General features: G+C 51.3%; 1 protein-coding gene across 1 annotated transcript in view; it reads left to right on the top strand.

Moving 5' to 3' along the window:
• Window positions 1-342: 342 nt before the first annotated feature.
• Window positions 343-20,746, top strand: part of LOC147717787 (complement factor B-like) — a 590,914-nt gene continuing 570,510 nt past the window's right edge. Inside the window, exon 1 of the mRNA XM_086924575.1 lies at window positions 343-503. Coding sequence (XP_086780701.1) covers window positions 446-503 — 58 coding nt within the window. The 5' untranslated portion in view covers window positions 343-445. The remainder of the gene's footprint in view (window positions 504-20,746) is intronic.

Raw genomic sequence — 20,746 nt, 5'->3', positions numbered from 1 at the left:
CTGTAAGAGACGCCGAATAGTCACTCTAAGCAATAGTTAAAAAACACAGTCTACTTCGAAGCCATCACAATTTACCTGAAGTTAACGCACGCATTCTTCTTTTATAGCAAGGTAATACTACACGGAGAAAGCATGTGTTGGTTATTTGCGAGCTAGATGAATCTGAGTCCCTAAATCGACAAATCTCACGAATTCTGTTTTTCTTACCTAAACCTAGAAAATCACAGCCTGAAATGTGGTACCAGGTAATCGGGGCTTCGAACTCCGGGAAACGATTACGCAAACGCGTGTCCTTGCCTCTCCCCGCCCACCCCTCCTCTCTCCACGGGCACTCTAATTCCAAGCCCCTTCGAGTGAGGGACGCAGAAGCAGGCGGGAGGGCCAGAGAGCAACAGAGACGCGCAGAGGCACAGCGCACTGAAGCCCGGCGCACTGAAGACACCGAATGATGAAGACGCTCGTGGGGGCGGCGCTGGGGCTGATGATGCTCTTCATCCTCGGCAGTAAGTATTGTATCTTTGCCTGCCGCCGACACCCACCCCTGCCCCGTCGAGCTGGCTCTCTAAAGGGGGACCAAAAACACCAAACAGCTGCCCCCCAGCCCTGGCTAGAGTCCCCTCCTCCCGTAACAAAGGAGAGCAACTTTGACGTCCAGCAAATAATGCACATGAATATCACCGTGGCTGGCGTTATACGTACCCCCTTATGATGTATATACTACGCCCTAAATAAAGGCACTTTCTAAATGGCGGTGAGATCGCAATGTAGCTCAAAGTGAGTATCGGGCCGCCTCGAGGCGTCCTTACCAGCACTTGACAGGTTAGGTTAATTTATATAATGCTGGAGAATATATTTTTAATTTGTCATCTAGGTCGGTAATTCTTTGTGATTGTGCTTTGCTTATTCTACCTCACCCCGTGTCTCCTGTGGCCTCGTCTTTCTGTACCGGGTCTCTATTTTGTTACCTCGGGGCTCCCTTTAAACGGCCGTGTGCTCAGAAGCCTGTACTTTGGGGGCCAAGATCTTGGGAGCGCGTAGGGTGTGCTCGGGCACCTGTGCCCGGATACCCAGAAGCATGGGCAGTTTACAGGCGGCTGGTGACATTTGAAAGGGGTGGGCGTAAAACAATTGTCGTACTTCACGGCCGCGGCGATTCTGTAATTGGCGAGCCTGGGAAGTGAGGGCGAAACACATGGAAAAATGCCAGACAAGCGAGAGAGTACAGTAAACATACCAATGCATCTGCCCTGCAGTAATAATTTAAGGTGAGTTTTTGTGTGAATGGAAAGCAAGTGAACGGGGATTACACAATTGCTCGTAAACGTCGAACCAGCTGAATCGACTGAAACATGCACAGAAAAGAAACACCCATCTCGTTACAAGCAACTCTAACTGTGGAAAACCAGGTCGCAAAACTTTTAAAAGCAAGTGCTGAAGCCACCAAATATCTAACAAGCAACTTACTTCTGAGAGACCACTGTTGGGTTAGTGTCCCAGAGGTTATTTTCAGTTAAAAAATAACACACACAGACACACACATTTCCTGCCGTCCATCGCATGCCAAAGTAAAATTCAGGTTGGTCCAGCATTCCTACGTCAGAGGACTCTCACTATTGCGATAAGTGGAAGGGGCTTCTTCCCGATGTGCACCTCTGCAGCACTCTTTAACAACACCGACATCACCCTATGCCACACCGCTGCTGTCTGTCGCACAACTTAGGGTGCTCTCGCGGGCCACCCTGGAGCCCAGGGAGCATGTTCCCGTCCATCAACCCCCTGCTTGCAGGTCCTTCTTAATTGCCTCCCTCATCCATTCATTTCGAAGTGTGCTGCTGTGAGAAGCATAGTAATAGCATTCCAAATGTATTTATTTATTTATGCGTTTTTAAATAGCGTGGACTTTACCCGAAGGTGTGAGAGCGCTTCACAATAGGAACAGAACTGATACATGAGGAGAACATTACAAGTGAACAAATTACAAAAGCAAACGCTAAGTTACATGAGGCAAAAGTGATAATCGTGAGCAAACAAATACAAGAGGTAGCAAACGGTGCATTACAGGAGGAAAAAGTGACATATGTGCAGGTTACAACAGCGTACAAAATACAAGTAGAGGTATAATACTGCAATACATGGCAGACACTCAAACACAAGAACAAACATTACGTAGGCAATGGTGGCACTTGTGCAAGTATCGAAAGCAAACAAAATGTAAGCGGTAGCAAACTGTGTTTCAAGAGAAAAGTGACGTGTGCATGTTACAAAAGAGTACCAAACACAGGTAAATGGGTAGTACTGCAATAAATGGCAGACTCTCAAACCACAAGAACACACTGGGAAGGCACTTCCATAGTCATGGAGAATAGAATTTTCTATAATAAAAGGTCTTCCTTCAGATAATAGAGAGGGCATGAATTAAATTTGGAAGTGTCTTTGAAGGAGGAGAACTTTGAGGTCAGTTTTGAAGGCCTGGGAGGAGGAGGTGGTCTGGAGCTGAGGAGGAAGTAAGTTCCATATTCTCACTGCGTTGCCTGAAAAAGATTGGGACATCGATCTTTCCTTCTTGAAAGTGGGAGGTTCAAGCAGTAAATGTTCCGAATTTCGTGATGGTTTAGAGCCTCCAGAGAGTTTCAGTTTATTCACCAGGTAGCGAGGAGAGGAAGAGTGGCTTTGTGGGTGATGCAGGCAGTCTTGTAGATTGTGGTATCAAAGAAGGAGAAGTAATGGGCTATTACTACTCGCTACGAGTAGAAGGTCCAGTCACTGCGTGCCCAAAAGGATACGTCTTTTCAAAAAATTGCCGTGCTGTTCCTAGAGAGAGAGAGGAGGGATTAGTACAGTCTGTGATGCAAATGATTAAGGCAGGGTGACTGCAAGGTAACCCTGGGAATCCATTTTGTTGGATTTAATGCCCTCACACACCTTTTCAGGTGCCATGCTTCATCATTTGGGCCTGCTCCTCGTTGGGTCGGCGGTGCAATACCCACCGGGCAACACCTCATAGAGGGGCTCTTTGGCGGAGATCTTTTTCCAACAGCCGTATGGATGAAGTGCGGGTATGGGGCCGGAATAGAGGGTAGACGTGGAGTAGTGAATTAAAATAAATCTAGCGGTACCGGGAATGATTTATTCAGAAGGTCCACTGCTTTAATTAAAAAGCGATTTTCTAGAGGAGGGTGCTGGAAAATTATGTTTCCAGAATTTCTTATAGTCCGGTCAACCTGTTTCTCGCTAAAGTAAATTTAACAAGCGATTCTTCAGGACCCAGATGACTATTTAGCAAGTATCTAAAGGTGAAAAAAACTGTCTACTCTAATACCCTAAAGTGTAATGTATGTATGCTGATGTGGCTACAACACTAAAGGGTGAAGGAAAAACAATACTATATTACCCTTCTTCTATTGTGACTGCCAATACCTGTTAAGGAAAGAGGGCGAGCATATCACAAACAGATTAAAAACATTTGCATCGGTGACTGTAATCCTTGTGTGGTTCGCATGCCAGTAGATATCAGGCGAATCACCACACCATTGTACAAGTGTAACATGCACTCTCAAATGTGAAAACTCAGTGAGAGTCGTACGGAATAAACAACTAAAATCAGAGAGAATAAAAATACCAAATTGGATGTGGTTAGCTGACAGTTGTTCAAAACTCACCTAAAGTTATTAACAGTCAGATAACGACAGTATCCAGTGGGTAAAGTCTTGTAGATTGATCTTGCCTCGATGGGAAGCCAGCGGAGGGTGGATAACGTGGGTGTGATGTGGTCGCTTCTTTTGGCCCCATAAATGAAACGAGCAGCTGAATGGAGAAGTGGGATTTGGGGAGGCCAGTAAGAAGAGAATTGCAGTAGTCCAGTCTGAAGAGAACCAGCGATTGGACCAGGGTTTTAAGGTCATGCTCCGGGAAGAAGCGATGAATCTCCCAAAGAAGGCGCGGTTGGTATCGATCAGACTTTGCAATTGAATTAATGTGGGAGAGTAAATTGAGTTTGGTGTCGAGTATGACACCAAGGGATTTTGCGCTGTCGACAATGATGGGTTTATTGTTCAGTAGATTCATCTGGTCCATCCATGATTGAACCGGGGAAGGAGAAAGTGAGGAGGAGAGGAGGAGGAATTCAGTTTTGGAGGGATTCAGAATCAGTTTGATGTGATGGCATCCAGTTTTGAATGGAGTCTAGAGTAGAGCTTAGCACTGAGAGATCGTGAGTGGAGGCAACCTTGAGGTAGATTTGAGTGTCGTCTGCGTAGAGATGATAGTGGACCTCAGATTTACTTAGGAGATATCCCAGTGGTTCTAAATAGAGATTGGACAATGTGGGTGCAAGTAAAGAGCCTTGAGGAACACCTTGACCTACCGCCAAAGGAGATGAAAGACTGTCCGCTATTTTGATTATTTGGGATCTATCAGAGAGGAAGGAAGCAAACCATTTAAGCACAGTGCGCTCCATGCCCATTCTCTGTTGAAGATTGTTGAGGAGGGTGTTGTGATTGACAGTGTCAAAGCCTGCAGGAAGGTCAAGGAGAATTAGAAGACAAGACCCCCCCTGAATCGAATATCCGCAGCGCGTCATCAATCACTTGCAGCAGGGCTGTTTTAGTGCTGCAGTTTTGGATGACGCTGGACTGAAAATTGTCAAGAAGATCATTGTCCTTGATATGACAAGAGAGTTGTTTCGCTACACATCTTTCTGTGATCTTAGCAAGAAAGGGTAGGTTAGTGATGGGGCGGAAGATGTTGAGGTCATTCGCTTCAGCAGTGGATTTTTTAAGCAGAGGGGTGACCTGCCCAGTTTTGAAGGGAACAGGAAGCGAGCCTTGACAGAGGGAGAGGTTGACCAGAGTGGTCCAATAGGGAAGAGAATGGGTATAGAAGTCAATGGCAATGCACTAGGGATGGGGTCAAGAGAATGGTTGGAGGGCTTTGTTTCGAGGATGCACTTGAGGAGGACATCTTCAGTGATGGGGTCGAAGTTCTGCCAAATGGCTAGTGATTTGCGCTCCTCTGGAGGGGAGGGATGAGCAACTGATCCACAAGTGATATCACTTTTACGTCAAAGAATACAGCAAAATCCGCTGCTTTCTTTGGAGAATCCTCCAACTTGGAGGTTGGGGGAGAGCAGTTGGTATTCTTGAAGAGATCAAATAGTTTTTTGGCTCTATTTTTGGCTGAGTCTAGGAGGGTACTGAAGTGTGATGCTTTCCCAAGGAAGATGTGCTTGTGGTACCTGGATCTTGCTGAACGAAGCATGGCCAAATTATCGGTGGAGGGCGCTTGCCTCCATTGTTTCTCCAGGAGACTTAGGTGCTTCCAATACACAGATGCAGAGAATCGCACGCTACATCTACTGTGTCTCAAACAGAATACAATGCATATAACACAAAAGGGTCTATTCAAAAACAAAAACTAGTACTGGAAGTAGTACTACAGTAGTTCTCTCATGTACTCTTACACATCTTTGTAAATTGACTCCACGACATCTGAAATGGTAATAAAATGAGAATATTAAGAGTTTATTTATATACGTCAGTGCAAATAGAAAGGACTGTGCCCTCTTTGTAATTCTACTTATAGGAAGTGAGACATGTTGGGGCTGATTCACAAAGGATTGTTATAGTACGTAAAAGTGTACTACAGGAGAACTACTTCCACTACTCTTAAATGCTTATGTGCATCAGCTCCTCAGTCTCTGCATCTGCTACAAAGCACACAGTGAAGTGCAGGACCCTGATCATGGGGGAATTAACAGACTTTCTTTGAGGTCAAAAAAGGTCAATGGAAATCAGATAGCAGGGATGGTATTACTATCTGGAGAGTGGAAGGGCCTTCGTCCCAACAACTTGTTAAAAAGAGTCTAGAGATATATATGCTAGTAATCTGTGGTTGCGTGATGCACAATATCTCATGACTACCTATTGTAGCCGTGAAGCTCGGGCTGAGCTGAGACGAAGCCTGCATCAAAATGTAATAAAAACATTGTTGCCCTAGGCTTAAACCAGACAGTGACCACCCCAACTTACACTGCAACTGAAACACTGAACTTACTGTTTGGATAGAACTTCATTAATGCAAAGGTAATGGTACAAAGGCTTTACAAGATATAATTCAGCTACCTAGTTACTTTTGATGCCCAACAGCTTAGAAGAATTAAACCTTGTGCCATTCAAGCAGTTTTAAAGCCATAGAAAAACTTAACCTGGCCATAAATCAGTCCAGTTGAGCTCAGGGAAGAATGCAGAAGCTTTACTTGAAAACCTTCTGCTGTCAGCAGAACATTAAATGGCGCTTCTGTACAAACCTACTCACCAAAAAAATGAGTTGGTTGAAAAATGTGTTAAATGGGAGCTCTAACCTGAAACAAAATAAATATATGTTCAGCATAACCTCTGTCCACGTACATAGGTCTCATTTAGATTCATTCAATGCAAAATGTATCTTGAGGTTATCCTTAAAATATAACTTGGTGCCAGCCTTCGATGACTAATGAGAACCACAATAACGACTACAACCTCTGAGTCTATAAAAGAGTCCCATTTGAATTACTGACTAAGCTGGAAATCTGACATGGTGTCTGCACTTGAGGCTGTAACGTGCAATTGATGTAACTTAAGGAATAACATGAGGTAATGGATGGGTGATAGTAACCGAGAAGTCATGCTAGACCTGTCAGTCAATCATGAGTCTACACATTACATTACGTTCAATAAAATGGGGAGAGCTGGAGAAATTAAACAAGCATTGGAAATGCAATAGGTCTCGCATTAGAAAAGTAGGAGCTATTGGTCTTGTAAATGATGATTTTTTTTGTGTGTAGTTTTTTGAAATAGCTAAATTGATAGCTTTGTCATTCACAATGGCAATATTTTTAACTTTTGTGAATGTGACACCTATAGCATTTGGAATGCAACATGATTTGTATTTACGTGACTTTGATGGCAGCTTTTGTTGTTATGCCACATCTCTAGAGAGCAGGAGAGTGCAGCAGGGGAGAGAAGCACAGCCCTGCAAGCTGAGTGTCCTCCCATCGCACACCCATTTGTGGCTTGAGTGGTGTGAGGGTGAGGGGTGTGAGGGTGAGGGATGTGAGGGTGAGGGATGTGAGGGTGAGGGGTGTGAGCGTGAGGGGGTGTGAGGGTGAGGGGGTGTGAGTGTGTGTGATGGTGAGGTTGAGTGAGGGGTTGTGAGGCTGAGTGTGTGTGACGGTGTGTGTTGGTGAGGGTGTGTGAGGGTGTTTGATGTTGAGTGAGGGAGTGTGAGTGTGTGGGTGTGTGACGGTGTGAGGGTGAGGGTGTGTGAGGGTGAGGGATGTGAGGGTTTGTGAGTGGGTGAGGGTGAGAGTTAGGGTGTGTGAGGGTGAGGGTGTGTGAGGGTGAGGGGATGAGGGTAAGGGTGTGTGAGGCTGAGGGGTGTTGGTGGTGAGAGAGGGTGAGGGGGGTGAGTGTGTGAGGGTGAGGGTGTGCAGTGTAGTGAGTGTGAGAGTGTTGTGAGGGGTGTGAGGTTGTGAGTGGAGCAAGTGTGTGAGGGGGTGTGAGGGTGAGGGGGTGTGAGCGTGTGTGAGGGTGAGGGTGAGTGGGGTGGTGTGAGGCTGAGGGTGTGTGAGGGTGAGTGAGGGTGTTTGATGTTGAGTGAGGGAGTGTGAGTGTGTGGGTGTGTGACGGTGTGAGGGTGAGGGTGTGTGAGGGTGAGTGAGGGTGTTTGATGTTGAGTGTGAGTGTGTGGGTGTGTGACGGTGTGAGGGTGAGGGTGTGTGAGGGTGAGTTACGGAGTGTGAGGGTGTGTGAGTGGGTGAGTCTGAGAGTTAGGGGGTGTGAGGGTGACTGAGGGTGAATGAGGGGGAGGGGATGAGGGTAAGGTTGTGGGAGGGTGAGGTGTGTTGATGGTGAGATGTTGTGAGGCTGAGGGTGGTTGAGTGTGTGTGAGGGTGTGTGAGTGTGAGGGTGTGAGGTGTATTGAGGGTGAGAGTGTTGTGAGGGGAGCGAGGGTGTGTGAGGGTGAGGGGGTGTGAGTATGAGGGGGTCTGAGTGTGTGTGAGGGTGAGGGTGAGTGAGGGGGTGTGAGGCTGAGAGTGTGTGAGGTGTAGTGAGGGGGAGAGTGTTGTGAGGGGTGTGAGGTCGTGAGTGGAGCGAGGGTGTATGAGGGTGAGGGGGTGTGAGCGTGAGGGTGAGTGAGGTGGTGTGAGGCTGAGGGTGTGTGAGGGTGGGTGAGTGAGGGTGTTTGATGGTGAGTGAGGGAGTGTGACTGTGTGGGTGTGTGAGGGTGAGGGTGTGTGAGGGTGAGTTACGGAGTGTGAGGGTGTGCGAGTGGGTGAGTCTGAGAGTTAGGGGGTGTGAGGGTGACTGAGGGGAATGAGGGGGAGGGGATGAGGGTAAGGTTGTGTGAGGGTGAGGTGTGTTGATGGTGAGATGTTGTGAGGCTGAGGGTGGTTGAGTGTTGTGAGGGGAGCGAGGGTGTGTGAGGGTGAGGGGGTGCGATGCTTAGGGTGTGTGACGGTGTGTGAGGGTGAGGGTGTGTGAGTGTGAGTGAGTGTGAGTGAGGGTGAGTGAGGGCGAGTGAGGGGGTGTGAGGGTGTGGGTGTGTGACGGTGTGTGAGGGTGAGGGTGTGTGAGGGTGAGGGAGTGTGTGGGTGTGTGAGTGGGTGAGGGTGAGAGTTAGGGTGTGAGGGTGACTGAGGGTGTGTGAGGGTGAGGGGATGAGGGTAAGGGTGTGTGAGGCTGAGGGGTGTTGATGTTGAGAGGGTGAGGGGGGTGAGTGTGTGTGGGTGAGGGTGTGCGGTGTAGTGAATGTGAGAGTGTTGTGAGGGTGTGAGGGGAGGCAGGGTGTGTGAGGAGGTGTGAGGGTGAGGGTGTGTGAGTGTGTGTGAGGGTGAGGGTGAGTGAGGGGGTGTGAGGCTGAGGGTGTGTGACTGTGGGTGAGGGTGTGTGAGGGTGTTAGACCTGGCACCTTGGCGTGAGTTTCCCTTCGACTTTTTGCTGGTGTGCCTCCGATGTTTTGCTGGTTTTCCGCTACTCAGGGCACTGCGCCACAGCCAACCCGTGCCGCAGTGCAAGTGCTCCCTACTGTAAATTGTACATGTGATTGATGTCCATGATTGGTTCATTGGATTTACTCTTAGTCCCTAGTAAAGTGCACTAGGAGTGCCAGGGCTTGTGAATGCCAATACTGCTAGTGGGCCTGCAGCGCTGGTTGCGCCACCCACAGAAGCAGCCGTAAGATGTGTCTAGGGTCTGCCATTGCAGAACCTGCATGCAGTCTCGTACTGTCATGCTGGCTGGGCAAGTGCACCCACTTGCCAGCCTCTAAAACCTTCCCTTAACTTCATATCAGTCACCCCTCTGGTAGGCCTGAGGGCAGGGTGCATTGTAAGTGTAAGGTAGGACAAGCCCTGATGTGCGTGGCATGTCCTAGTAGTGAATTACAACTAAATTCGTATTTCACTATTGTAAGGCTACCTGCTTCCCTTAGGCCAGAATGGGCTGCTGGAATTATTACACTCTATAATCCCAGCAGGCTCAGGGAGCATGGTAGAGAGTCATGTTTAGTATGCCTGAACTCAGAATAATAAAATATTTCTTTTAGTAAAGTTTATTTTAATATCCTGTGTTTGCAAATGCTACTTTTAGAAAGTTAGCATTTGCTTGCCTAACCATTTCAGCCCGCCTCTGTTGGTATGTGTATCTGACTGTCTGGGATGTGTGAGTGACAGGGCTGGGGGATGACAGGTGGTGAATGCGAAGATTACACCTTAGTGGGAGGACGGAGTGGCTCTTGACTCTGAATCTAGCTGTGCTCTGCCACCACAATGCTGGCTCCACCCTCCTGGGGAGCGACTGATGACTCAGCCGACACCTGGCCCAGGAAGGGCGAAGCCCCATCAACAAGGTACTTCTGGCTGCCCCTGTCCACACAATGCTGGCTCCACCTCCTGTGGAGCGTCTGATGTGCCTGCCCCTCACACTGAAAGCAGCAGCCGGATTGCACCCAACAAAGTACTCAGAGACTGAAAGTGGCTATGCAAAGGCCCCCCCTGGCCTGTAAGAACAAAAGAAACTGGGTATAAAAGTAGGAGCCCAGCTCCTTGTAAATTAGATCCTGTTTGTGCTACAGAAGAAACTCTGCCCGAAGAGAAGGACCTGCAAGGACAAGGAGGAGTGCTGTCTCTGGCCTGTGTCTGGTGCCTTGCTGCAGAAGGAGAGGGAAAGAAAAGACTACGAGAAGACTTTTGCTTTGTAAAACTTTGTGCCAAACTTTGCTGAGAGATCTCCAAGGGCTTGCCTGTGAACTTGCCCCCTGACCAGCGCCCCAGGAACAGTGGGCGCTACCCCCTGACAGAGGAACCACTGCGAGACGCTGTCTCCCCTCTGCAAGCCCCTCCAGGAAAAGCGGAGCGCGCTGTGACCATCGCGCTCTTCAGCAACGCTCTGGGAGCTGCCCTCCCTCTAAACAAAGTGACTGCCGCCTGCCTGGCCCAGAAGCATCGTAAAGATCAGCCCAGCTGATTCGAGCCCAGTGACTGACCCCGAGCTGCAGCTCGCAACGTGAAGAGAAGGGGCGCCCGGTGCCTGCTTGCCCCCTTCGTGTCTTGTGCCCCTGAACGCGCCGCCGCTGTCCGAGAAACAGCTGTTGCGTGGGGTGCCTGAACGTCGCCTGGATCAATAGAGGCCTGCGCCGAGGAGCGCTGTCCCCTGAGTGCGCCCTCCTGATCAGGAAACCCCGAGGCGCTGGCCCCGTGCAACCCGGCCCGCACAGCAACGTCGACCCACGAGCCAGAGCCGAGCCGCCGCTCGCTCCAAGCACCGGACGGAAGACAACGCGACGCGGACTGCCGCATTGACCTGCGCCTCACCAAATCTCCCACAAGGTACTGTGTTCTTTGTCCTCCCGGTGCGAACGTCCTGCGACCTGAGCTCGCACCGCGCTGCCTGTTCCTCAACGCGAGCCGCCTCTGAAACCGAGGCTCGCACTGCTCCTGGTCCTCGAGGCCCACGCGGGAAGCGTGAGCTTTGGCCGGCCGGGCCCGATCTCCTCTCTGAAGCGAGCGGAGACAGCGGAACGCGCATCGAGGCGCTACGAGAAACTGAACCTTGTTGAACCTGGGCAGAAGGCCCAAAAGATTGCTTAATTGCTAGAAAGAACTGTGGCAACTTGAAACTAAGTAAACTGGAACCGCTATTGAAAGTTTGACAACTGTATTTACAAACCTGCTTGAGATTTATATAAAGATATATATATTTTTACAAATACAGTTTGGTGTCATTGTGTGGTGGGTTGGTTGTGATGGTGTAATATTGCAAATGTTTAACCCTATGTGCCCCAGAGATTAGCCTGAGACTGCTTAAGCCACACTACCTAGAGGGTAAGCAGAGGTTGTCTTGAAGGTAACCCTCAGCCCTGACGAGGAAGAGAGAGTCCCTGCTTGTCGCCAGTGCCGCACTGCGCCAACTAGAGACTCCCCCTTCCTACATTGGTGGCAGCGGTGGGAATCTCGAATTTACATTTGCAGTGTCTATACCTTAGCTTCTGACCATTGCACAGTGATTTAAGTCCAGTTACTTGGCCACAGGTTTTGTTTTTAATTTTGCCAAGAGAAGATCCCTAGTGCAGAAACCATGCCGGGCACAAAGAGCCTTGATGGAGCGGAATCCACGACCTCTGAGATGTTGGAGGTGGAATGGGATGCAGCAAAGCTGGATAATTACACAAGAAATGAACTGAAGTTTTTTTGCAAAAAGCTCAAGGTTCCACACGCAGGGTGTAGAAACAAACCAGAACTCTACAAAGCCCTGAAAGCCTGGATAGAGTCCAGAAAGGCCCCTGAGGATCAGAATGCACCTGAGGATCAGAATGCACTTGAGGATCAGAATGCACCTGTGGATCTGGTGGATCTGGAAAAACCAGACAGCGTGCACAGCTTTGGTAGAGGCCTGTCGCCAGAGGAGCTGGCAGACAGGAAGGAAACCAGGGATCATGAAAGGAAGCTGGCAGAATTAAAAATCCAACTGGAGCTTGAGACCAAAAGAATGGCGCTGGAAGAGCGAAAGCACCAAATGGATTATGAATTGAAAATGAGGGAGATGAGTCTAAAAGAGAGAAACTTGGATAATCCTCCCTCTGGTGGCAGCACAACGCTGGTGCAGGTAGAGTCAAGAGTGCACATCCCCAAAGACGTAGTTAAAGAGTTCTTTAAGGGGGATGACATAGGACAGTGGTTTAGGGCATATGAGGTAGCCATGTCCTCCCACCGGGTCCCTGACAAGGATTGGGGAGCGGGGTTGTGGGGAAGGTTCCTTAGCGAAGGGCGGGACACCCTGCTAGATTTGCCCACTGAAAACCAAAGATCCTATTCCCACCACATGAAAGAAGCTTTAATGAACAGGTATGGGCTTACCCCTGAAATGTATAGACAGAAGTTTAGTCAAGTCAAGTCAAGTCATGAAATTTGTATAGCGCACTACATACCCAGAGGGTTTCAAGGCGCTTAGGAAAGGGGATGAGGATTATTTGTCAAATATCCACGTTTTAAGCTGCTTTCTGAACGCTAGGTGATTCTGGGTGAGGCGAAGGTAAGCGGGGAGTGAGTTCCATGTTTTGGCAGCCAGGTATGAAAAGGATCTGCCTCCCATGGTGGTCTTGTTGATGCGAGGTACAGTGGCAAAGGCTTGGCTGGAAGAGCGAAGTTGGCGGGCGGGGGTGTAGAAGGACAGCCGAGAGTTGAGGCAATCTGGTCCGATGTCGTAGAGTGATTTGTGTGCGTGGGTAAGCAGTCTGAAAGTGATCCTCTTATTGACGGGTAGCCAGTGGAGGTCTCTAAGGTGACCAGAGATGTGTTCGTTGCGTGGGATGCCTAATATGAGCCTGGCTGATGCGTTTTGGATTCGTTGGAGTTTCTTCTGGAGTTTAGCGGTGGTGCCTGCGTAGAGGGTGTTTCCGTAGTCCAGTCGGCTCGTGACCAGAGCATGGGTGACTGTTTTCCTTGTTTCGGAGGGGATCCAGCGAAATGTTTTTCTGAGCATGCGAAGAATGTTAAAGCAGGAGGAGGATACGGCGCTGACTTGTTTGTTCATAGAGAGTGAAGAATCTAGGATGACGCCTAGGTTCCGTGCGTGGTCTGTAGGGGTGGGTGCTTTTCCGAGGGCTTCCGGCCACCAGGAGTCGTCCCAAGCCGAGGGGGATGTACCTAAGATGAGGACTTCTGTTTTGTCTGAGTTCAGTTTCAGACGGCTTTGTTTCATCCATTCTGCGACTTCTTTCATTCCTTCGTGTAGGTTAGTTTTGGCGGTGCTGGGGTCCCTGGTGAGAGAAAGGATCAGTTGAGTGTCATCCGCGTAGGAGATGATGTTGAGATTGTGTTGGCGAGCGATGGCCGCAAGGGGGCTCATGTATACGTTGAAGAGGGTGGGGCTGAGTGAGGATCCTTGTGGTACGCCGCAGATGATTTCAGAGGCCTCGGACTTGAATGGTGGGAGGCGGACTCTCTGGGTTCTTCCAGTGAGGAACGAGGTGATCCAATCAAGTGCTTTTCCTTGGATTCCGATGTTGTTGAGGCGTTGTAGAAGGGTGCTGTGGCAGACTGTATCGAATGCTGCAGAGAGGTCGAGGAGGATGAGGGCGACTGTGTCTCCATTGTCCAGTAGAGTTCGAATGTCGTCTGTTGCTGCGATGAGGGCGGTCTCAGTGCTGTGTTTTGCTCGGAAGCCAGATTGTGAGGGGTCGAGGGATTTGTTGGATTCGAGGAAGGCGGCGAGCTGGTTGTTGACTGCTTTCTCGATGACTTTGGCCGGGAATGGAAGAAGCGAGATGGGGCGGTAGTTTTTGAGTTCGGTGGGGTCTGCTGTTGGTTTTTTCAGAAGGGCGGTGAGTTCAGCGTGTTTCCAGCCATCCGGGAAGGTGGCGGAGTTGAAGGAGCAGTTGATGACGTCTCGGAGGTGCGGAGCTATGACGGAGTCTGCTTTGTTGAAGATGTGGTGAGGGCATGGGTCTGTGGGGGATCCAGAGTGGATGGAGTTCATCAGGCGGATGGTGTCCTCGGTGGAGATTGGGTTCCAGGCGTTAAGGGTGTTAGCGGGGGGAAGATGGTCTGCAGATGGTAGGGTGGGTTGGCTTCCTGGTTGGTTGTCGAAGCTGTTGTGGATGTCAGCAATCTTGTTGTGGAAGAAAGAGGCTAGGGAGTCGCAGAGGGTTTGAGAGGGGGTGATGTCGTTGGAGTTGGCCGAGGGGTTGGAAAATTCCTTGACGATGTTGAAAAGTTCCTTGCTGTTGTGGGCGTTGTTGTCAAGTCGATCCTTGAATGATGTTTTCTTGGCTTTTCGGATCAGTTGGTGGGGAGTACGAATGGCGCTTTTGAAGGCATCCTTGTTGCTGGTGGATGGGTCTTTTTTCCAGGCTTTTTCAAGGGAGCGGCACAGTTTCTTGGATTTCTTGAGGTCATCGTTGAACCATGAGGCCTTCTTGTTGCCAAGTTTGTGATGACGTTTTTTCAGTGGTGCTAAGGTGTCGACGGTGTTGGACAGCCAAAGGGTGAGGTTGGAGGCGGCTTCGTTGGCATTAGAAGAGAGGGCTGGGGGGTTTAGAAGGAGCGATGAGGAGATCTGGTCGATGGTGATTTTGTTCCAGTTTCTTTGTAGAGTTGGTTGGTGGAGGTTGATGGGTTTTGGTTTGTTGTAGGTGAAGTGAACGCAGCTGTGGTCAGTCCAGAGGAGCTCCGTAGTGTGGCTGAAGGAGACATGGTTGCTGGAGGTGAAGATGGGGTCGAGTGTGTGACCTGCGATGTGGGTGGGGGAAGTGACCAGTTGTTTAAGTCCGAGGTTGGCGAGGTTGTCCAAGAGGGTGGCGGTGTTGCGGTCGTTGAGCTTTTCGAGGTGGAAGTTGAGGTCTCCCAGGAGGATGTAGTCTTTGGAGGGGAGCGCGTGTGGGGTGATGAAGTCCGTGATGTCTTCACTGAAATTTGCGCGGGGTCCAGGTGGTCTGTAGAGGAGGGTGCCTCTAAGGGTTGTCTTGGGGTCGATGTGGATCTGGAAGTGAAGGTGTTCGGAGTTAGCGAGGTTGGCGTCGGAGTTGGTGGAAATGCGGATGGATTTCTTATGGACGATAGCGATTCCACCTCCTGTATGGTTGGTGCGGTCCTTGTGTGTGATCTTATAGTCTTCAGGGATAGCGATGGCGATGTCAGGGGCGGAGGAAGTGTTCATCCATGTTTCCGTTAGGAAGGCGACGTCAGGAGAGATGGTGTCTAGTAGGTTCCAGAGGTCGATGGCGTGCCTGTGGACCGAGCGGGTGTTGAGAAGGATGCATTCTAGGTAGTTGGGGTCGGGAATCCGTGGTGTGGTCGTAGCGGAGGTGTTGACGGTGCCGGAGAATTTGCAGGAGTAGCAGGAGAAAGGACCATGGGTTTGTCCAGGGGCGGCATGGACGCAGTTGGGGGCGCGACCGGGGTTAAGGGCTAGGAGGGTGGCGGCATCGTAGGTAATGCGGGAGGGCTGGGCAGCGCGAGGGGCAGGGGGACTGGCGCTGGGCGCGGTCCAGGCGCGGACGGGCGTAGACGGGCTTACCTTTGGCGCACCTTCGGCGCGGATTGGGCGCGGACGCTGCGCGTGAACGCTGCGCGCGGGAGCTACTGTCATATATGGATAGTGGAGGGGGAGGGGCGAGGGCGTAACAGCTGGGAGGCGGGGCGGGTGCACGAGGACGACGAGGACAACAAACAAAATGGAGGCGGAGGGGGGAGGCACAGCGTAGCGCTACAGGTAAATGCGCTGAGAGCGTAGGGGAAGCAGTTGTAATGTTACAGAGCGCAAATGAGGCACAAAGCAAGCACAATGTCAATAAAGCGGCACAATTTCACAAGCCACAGAGCGCCAATGCAAAGTACACTTTGAGCAGCTAAACAGCGCAGATCAAGCAAAGCGCTACTTAGCTATGCAGCAGGCGAGATGAACCAAGTCAATAATTATGGCAAACGAGGCAAAGCAGCGCGGAGAAACCAGCTGTCTGCAGGGACAGTGGGAGCGACTCCTCAGCTCGTGGGGAAGGAGCGAGTCACGGCGCTTCCAGGGGCAGGGAGCTATTTGAGGACAGTGGGAGGGCGTATCAGCTGGGAGGCGGGGCGGGTGCACGAGGACGACGAGGACAACAAACAAAATGGAGGCGGAGGGGGGAGGCACAGCGTAGCGCTACAGGTAAATGCGCTGAGAGCGTAGGGGAAGCAGTTGTAATGTTACAGAGCGCAAATGAGGCACAAAGCAAGCACAATGTCAATAAAGCGGCACAATTTCACAAGCCACAGAGCGCCAATGCAAAGTACACTTTGAGCAGCTAAACAGCGCAGATCAAGCAAAGCGCTACTTAGCTATGCAGCAGGCGAGATGAACCAAGTCAATAATTATGGCAAACGAGGCAAAGCAGCGCGGAGAAACCAGCTGTCTGCAGGGACAGTGGGAGCGACTCCTCAGCTCGTGGGGAAGGAGCGAGTCACGGCGCTTCCAGGGGCAGGGAGCTATTTGAGGACAGTGGGAGGGCGTATCAGCTGGGAGGCGGGGCGGGTGCACGAGGACGACGAGGACAACAAACAAAATGGAGGCGGAGGGGGGAGGCACAGCGTAGCGCTACAGGTAAATGCGCTGAGAGCGTAGGGGAAGCAGTTGTAATGTTACAGAGCGCAAATGAGGCACAAAGCAAGCACAATGTCAATAAAGCGGCACAATTTCACAAGCCACAGAGCGCCAATGCAAAGTACACTTTGAGCAGCTAAACAGCGCAGATCAAGCAAAGCGCTACTTAGCTATGCAGCAGGCGAGATGAACCAAGTCAATAATTATGGCAAACGAGGCAAAGCAGCGCGGAGAAACCAGCTGTCTGCAGGGACAGTGGGAGCGACTCCTCAGCTCGTGGGGAAGGAGCGAGTCACGGCGCTTCCAGGGGAAGGCAGCTATTTGTACTAAGCGGCCTGGGAATACGTATGTGGAGTATGTGACCTTTTTTTGCAGAGCACTGGATGGTTGGGTGAAGGGTAGCAAAGTGAATGATTTTCAAGGTCTCTTTGATTTAATTGCATGGGAGCACTTGTCTGATCACTGTTTTCCTGAGCTACGCCAGCACCTGATTGATAGCAAGCTGTCCAACCCGAGGAAGCTTGCTGAGGAGGCGGACCGCTGGCTCAGCACCAGGGTCCACAAGGGTCCAGTGGGAGACTCCGCCAAGGGTGGGCAGGGTCCCCAGCAGAAGAGTGGGGGGGACAAGGGAAAACAGAAAGGGTTTCAAAAAGGCCCCCAAAGTAATCCCCAAGGGGACCAGCAGAAAGGTTCTCAGCCTCCCCCACCCCCAAAACAGAATGGGGCCCGACAGGTAGACCTGTTCCAAAGGGGCCCTTCAATTGTTTCAAATGTGGTGAGCCGGGGCACATATCCAGTGACCCCAAGTGTCGCCTGTTTGGAAAACCAGCACCCACTGGTGCTCCGCCCCGTCAAGTGACTAGTGTTCACTTAGGAGAAGAAGTGATGGTCCCGGGGGGCTGGAGATCCCGTTCAGATGACCCTAGTCTCGCTAGGAGACAGTGAGATGGTCCCTACAAACTACCTGCCCTCTAACACTAAGAGATATGGGCAGGTGGTGATCATCAATGGTAGGGAAGCTGAGGCTCTTAGAGATACAGGAGCCAGTGTGACTGCAGTGAGGCAGCACCTGGTGTCTCAAGAGCAGGTTGTACCCCATGCCTACTGTAGGGTTATCAACGCTGATAATTCAGAGAGTCAGTGTCCGATGGCTCAAGTTCCCTTCGAGTGGGGGGGGGGGTCTCTGGTACTCTGCAGGTCTGTGTGAGGAAAACCATGCCTGTTGACTGTTTGCTAGGGAATGACTTGGAGCACTCCCCTTGGGAAAAGGTGGAGAAGACGACTCACCTGAAGATGGTGGGTCTACCTGACTGGGCGTGCGTGACCACCCGGTCGATGGCAGCCAGTAGGGGTGATCAAGAGGTCCTGGGGCCTGAAGGAGAGGCCCAGGAACCGGCCTTAGGGAGAAGGCGCAGGGGGCGCGGGAAACCGGCCCCTGAAGTTCCCACGGTCCAGGAGGAAGCAGACCTTGAGGGGGATGCCCTGGAGCCTACAGGGGAACAGATTGCTGAACTGGGGGACCTGCCTGAGCTGACCCATTGGCAGCAAGAAGGAGGACCCTCCAGGGAGGAATTCTGCAGGGTGCAGAAAGAATGCCCTTCTCTCGTGGGTATGCGGCAGCAGGCTGCAGACTAGGCCAATGGTGTTCAGGCCAAAACACATTATGTGTACTGGGAGAACGACCTCCTGTATTCAGAGCCTAAGGCTGCCGAACCTGGGTCAGCCCGTGTGCTGGTGGTACCCCAGAAGTTCCGAGCCTTCCTACTGAGGCTGGCTCACGATGTGCCATTAGCAGGACATTTGGGGATGGACAAGACCTATGACAGGCTTGTCACCCACTTTTACTGGCCCCAAATGCACAAGAGCTCAGATGCTCATTGTAGAACCTGTCCGACTTGCCAGGCAAGTGGGAAGAGCGGAGGGAAGAACAAGGCTCCCCTCCAACCCTTCCCTGTGGTCGGTACGCCATTCCAGCGAGTGGGTATTGACATTGTTGGGCCCCTGGACCCCAAGACAGCCATGGGCAACAGGTTCATCCTGGTCTTGGTGGACCATGCCACCCGGTACCCTGAAGCCATCCCTCTGAGGACAGTGACGGCCCCCGTGGTGGGACGTGCACTGATGGGAATTTTCTCACGAGTAGGATTCCCTCTAGAGGTGGTGAGCGACAGGGGGACCAACTTCATATCCAAGTATATGAAGTCCCTTTGGCAAGAGTGTGGTGTAACCTACAAGTTCACCACGCCTTACCATCCCCAAGGTAACGGGTTGGTTGAGAGATTCAACCGAACCCTGAAAGGCATGATCATGGGCCTGGAAGGTCCAATGAGGCGTAAGTGGGACGTCCTCTTACCATGCCTGCTCTTTGCATATCGCGAGGTACCACAGAAGTCCCTAGGGTTCAGCCCCTTTGAACTGCTGTACGGTCACCCCATGAGAGGACCACTGAGTTTGGTAAAGGAAGGCTGGGAGCAATCTCCCAGGAAACCTCCCCAGAATGTATATAGCTACATGCTGGCCTTCAGAAACCAAACCAGGCGCTTCAGACAACTTGCCGAGGCAAATCTGGAAGCCAGCCAGGAGGAGATGAAGCGGTGGTACGACCAGAATGCCACTCTGGTCGAGCTTCAGCCTGGACAAGAGGTGTATGTCCTGGCCCCAGTGGAACCCTGTGCCCTTCAGGATAAGTGGACAGGTCCATATGAGGTTGTGGAGCGCAAGAGCCCAGTGACGTACTTGGTGGACATGAAGACGCCCAGGAACCCTTTGAGGGTCCTACATGTCAACCGCCTCAAGCCCCACTTAAGAAGGTCCGAAGTGGGCATGTTGTTGGCAACTGATGATGGAATGGAGGAGGAGTCGGAGCCTCTTCCTGACCTCTTAGTGGCCTGTGAGAAAGATGGGTCAGTGGATGGAGTTAACCTCTCACCCACCCTGACCCCCGAACAACAGGAAGACTGCCGCCAGTTGCTGGGGCAGTTTCCAGGTCTGTTCTCCCTGGTTCCTAGTGTCACAGATTGGTGCGTCCATGATGTGGACACAGGAGACAGCTTACCTGTGTAGCATAAGGCTTACAGAGTGACTGACAGGGTCAGGGCCTGCATCAAGGAGGAGGTCTCCAAGATGCTTGCCCTTGGGGTGGTTGAGTCTTCCAGCAGTCCTTGGTCCAGCCCCGTGGTCATGATCCCAAAGGCTGCTGCGCCGGGAGCCACACCTGAACTCCGGTTCTGTGTGGACTACAGAGGACTCAATTCAGTCACCAAGACTGACGCACACCCCATCCCCAGAGCTGATGAGCTCATTGATCGGCTAGGGGCTGCCTGGTTCCTCAGTACGTTTGATTTAACGTCTGGGTACTGGCAGATCGCCTTGACCGATGGGGCAAAGGAGATGTCAGCATTCTCTACCCCAGATGGGCATTTCCAGTTCCGGGTTATGCCATTTGGAATGAAGAATGCCCCTGCCACCTTTCAGAGATTGGTCAACCAGGTGTTGGCTGGGCTGGATGAGTTCAGTGCCCCCTACCTGGACGACATCGCCGTGTTCAGTGGCACCTGGCCAGAACACCTGCGACACCTCTGGGAAGTGTTGATGGCCCTGCGCAGAGCAGGCCTCACAATCAAGGCAAGCAAGTGCCAGATTGGGCAGGGTTCCGTGGTGTACTTGGGACACCAAGTGGGGAGTGGCAAGGTGGCACCCTTGCAACCCAAAATAAAGACCATCCTGGCTTGGGAACCCCCCAAGACCCAGACTGCAGTGAGAGCCTTCCTGGGGCTCACTGGGTATTACAGGAGGTTTGTCAAGGGCTATGGCACGATTGTGACCCCCTTGACAGAGCTGACTTCGAAGAAGCAGCCCAGGAATGTGATTTGGACTGACACCTGTCAGAAGGCTTTTGACACCCTGAAGACTGCCATGTGCACGGCGCCCGTGCTCCTGATTTCTCCAAGGAATTCATAGTGCAAACAGACGCTTCAGAGCATGGTGTAGGGGCTGTTCTTTCACAGATGACTGAGGAGGGCTTTGACCAACCCGTAGCCTTCATCAGTAGGAGGTTACTTCCACGGGAAAGTAGGTGGAGTGCAATAGAGCGAGAAGCATTTGCTGTGGTCTGGGCGCTAAAGAAGCTAAGACCC

The sequence above is a fragment of the Lissotriton vulgaris genome, chromosome 5, assembly GCF_964263255.1.
Source record: "Lissotriton vulgaris chromosome 5, aLisVul1.2, whole genome shotgun sequence".
In the NCBI taxonomy this organism is placed as follows: Eukaryota; Metazoa; Chordata; class Amphibia; order Caudata; family Salamandridae; genus Lissotriton; species Lissotriton vulgaris.
This window is presented reverse-complemented; position numbering and strand designations above follow the sequence as displayed.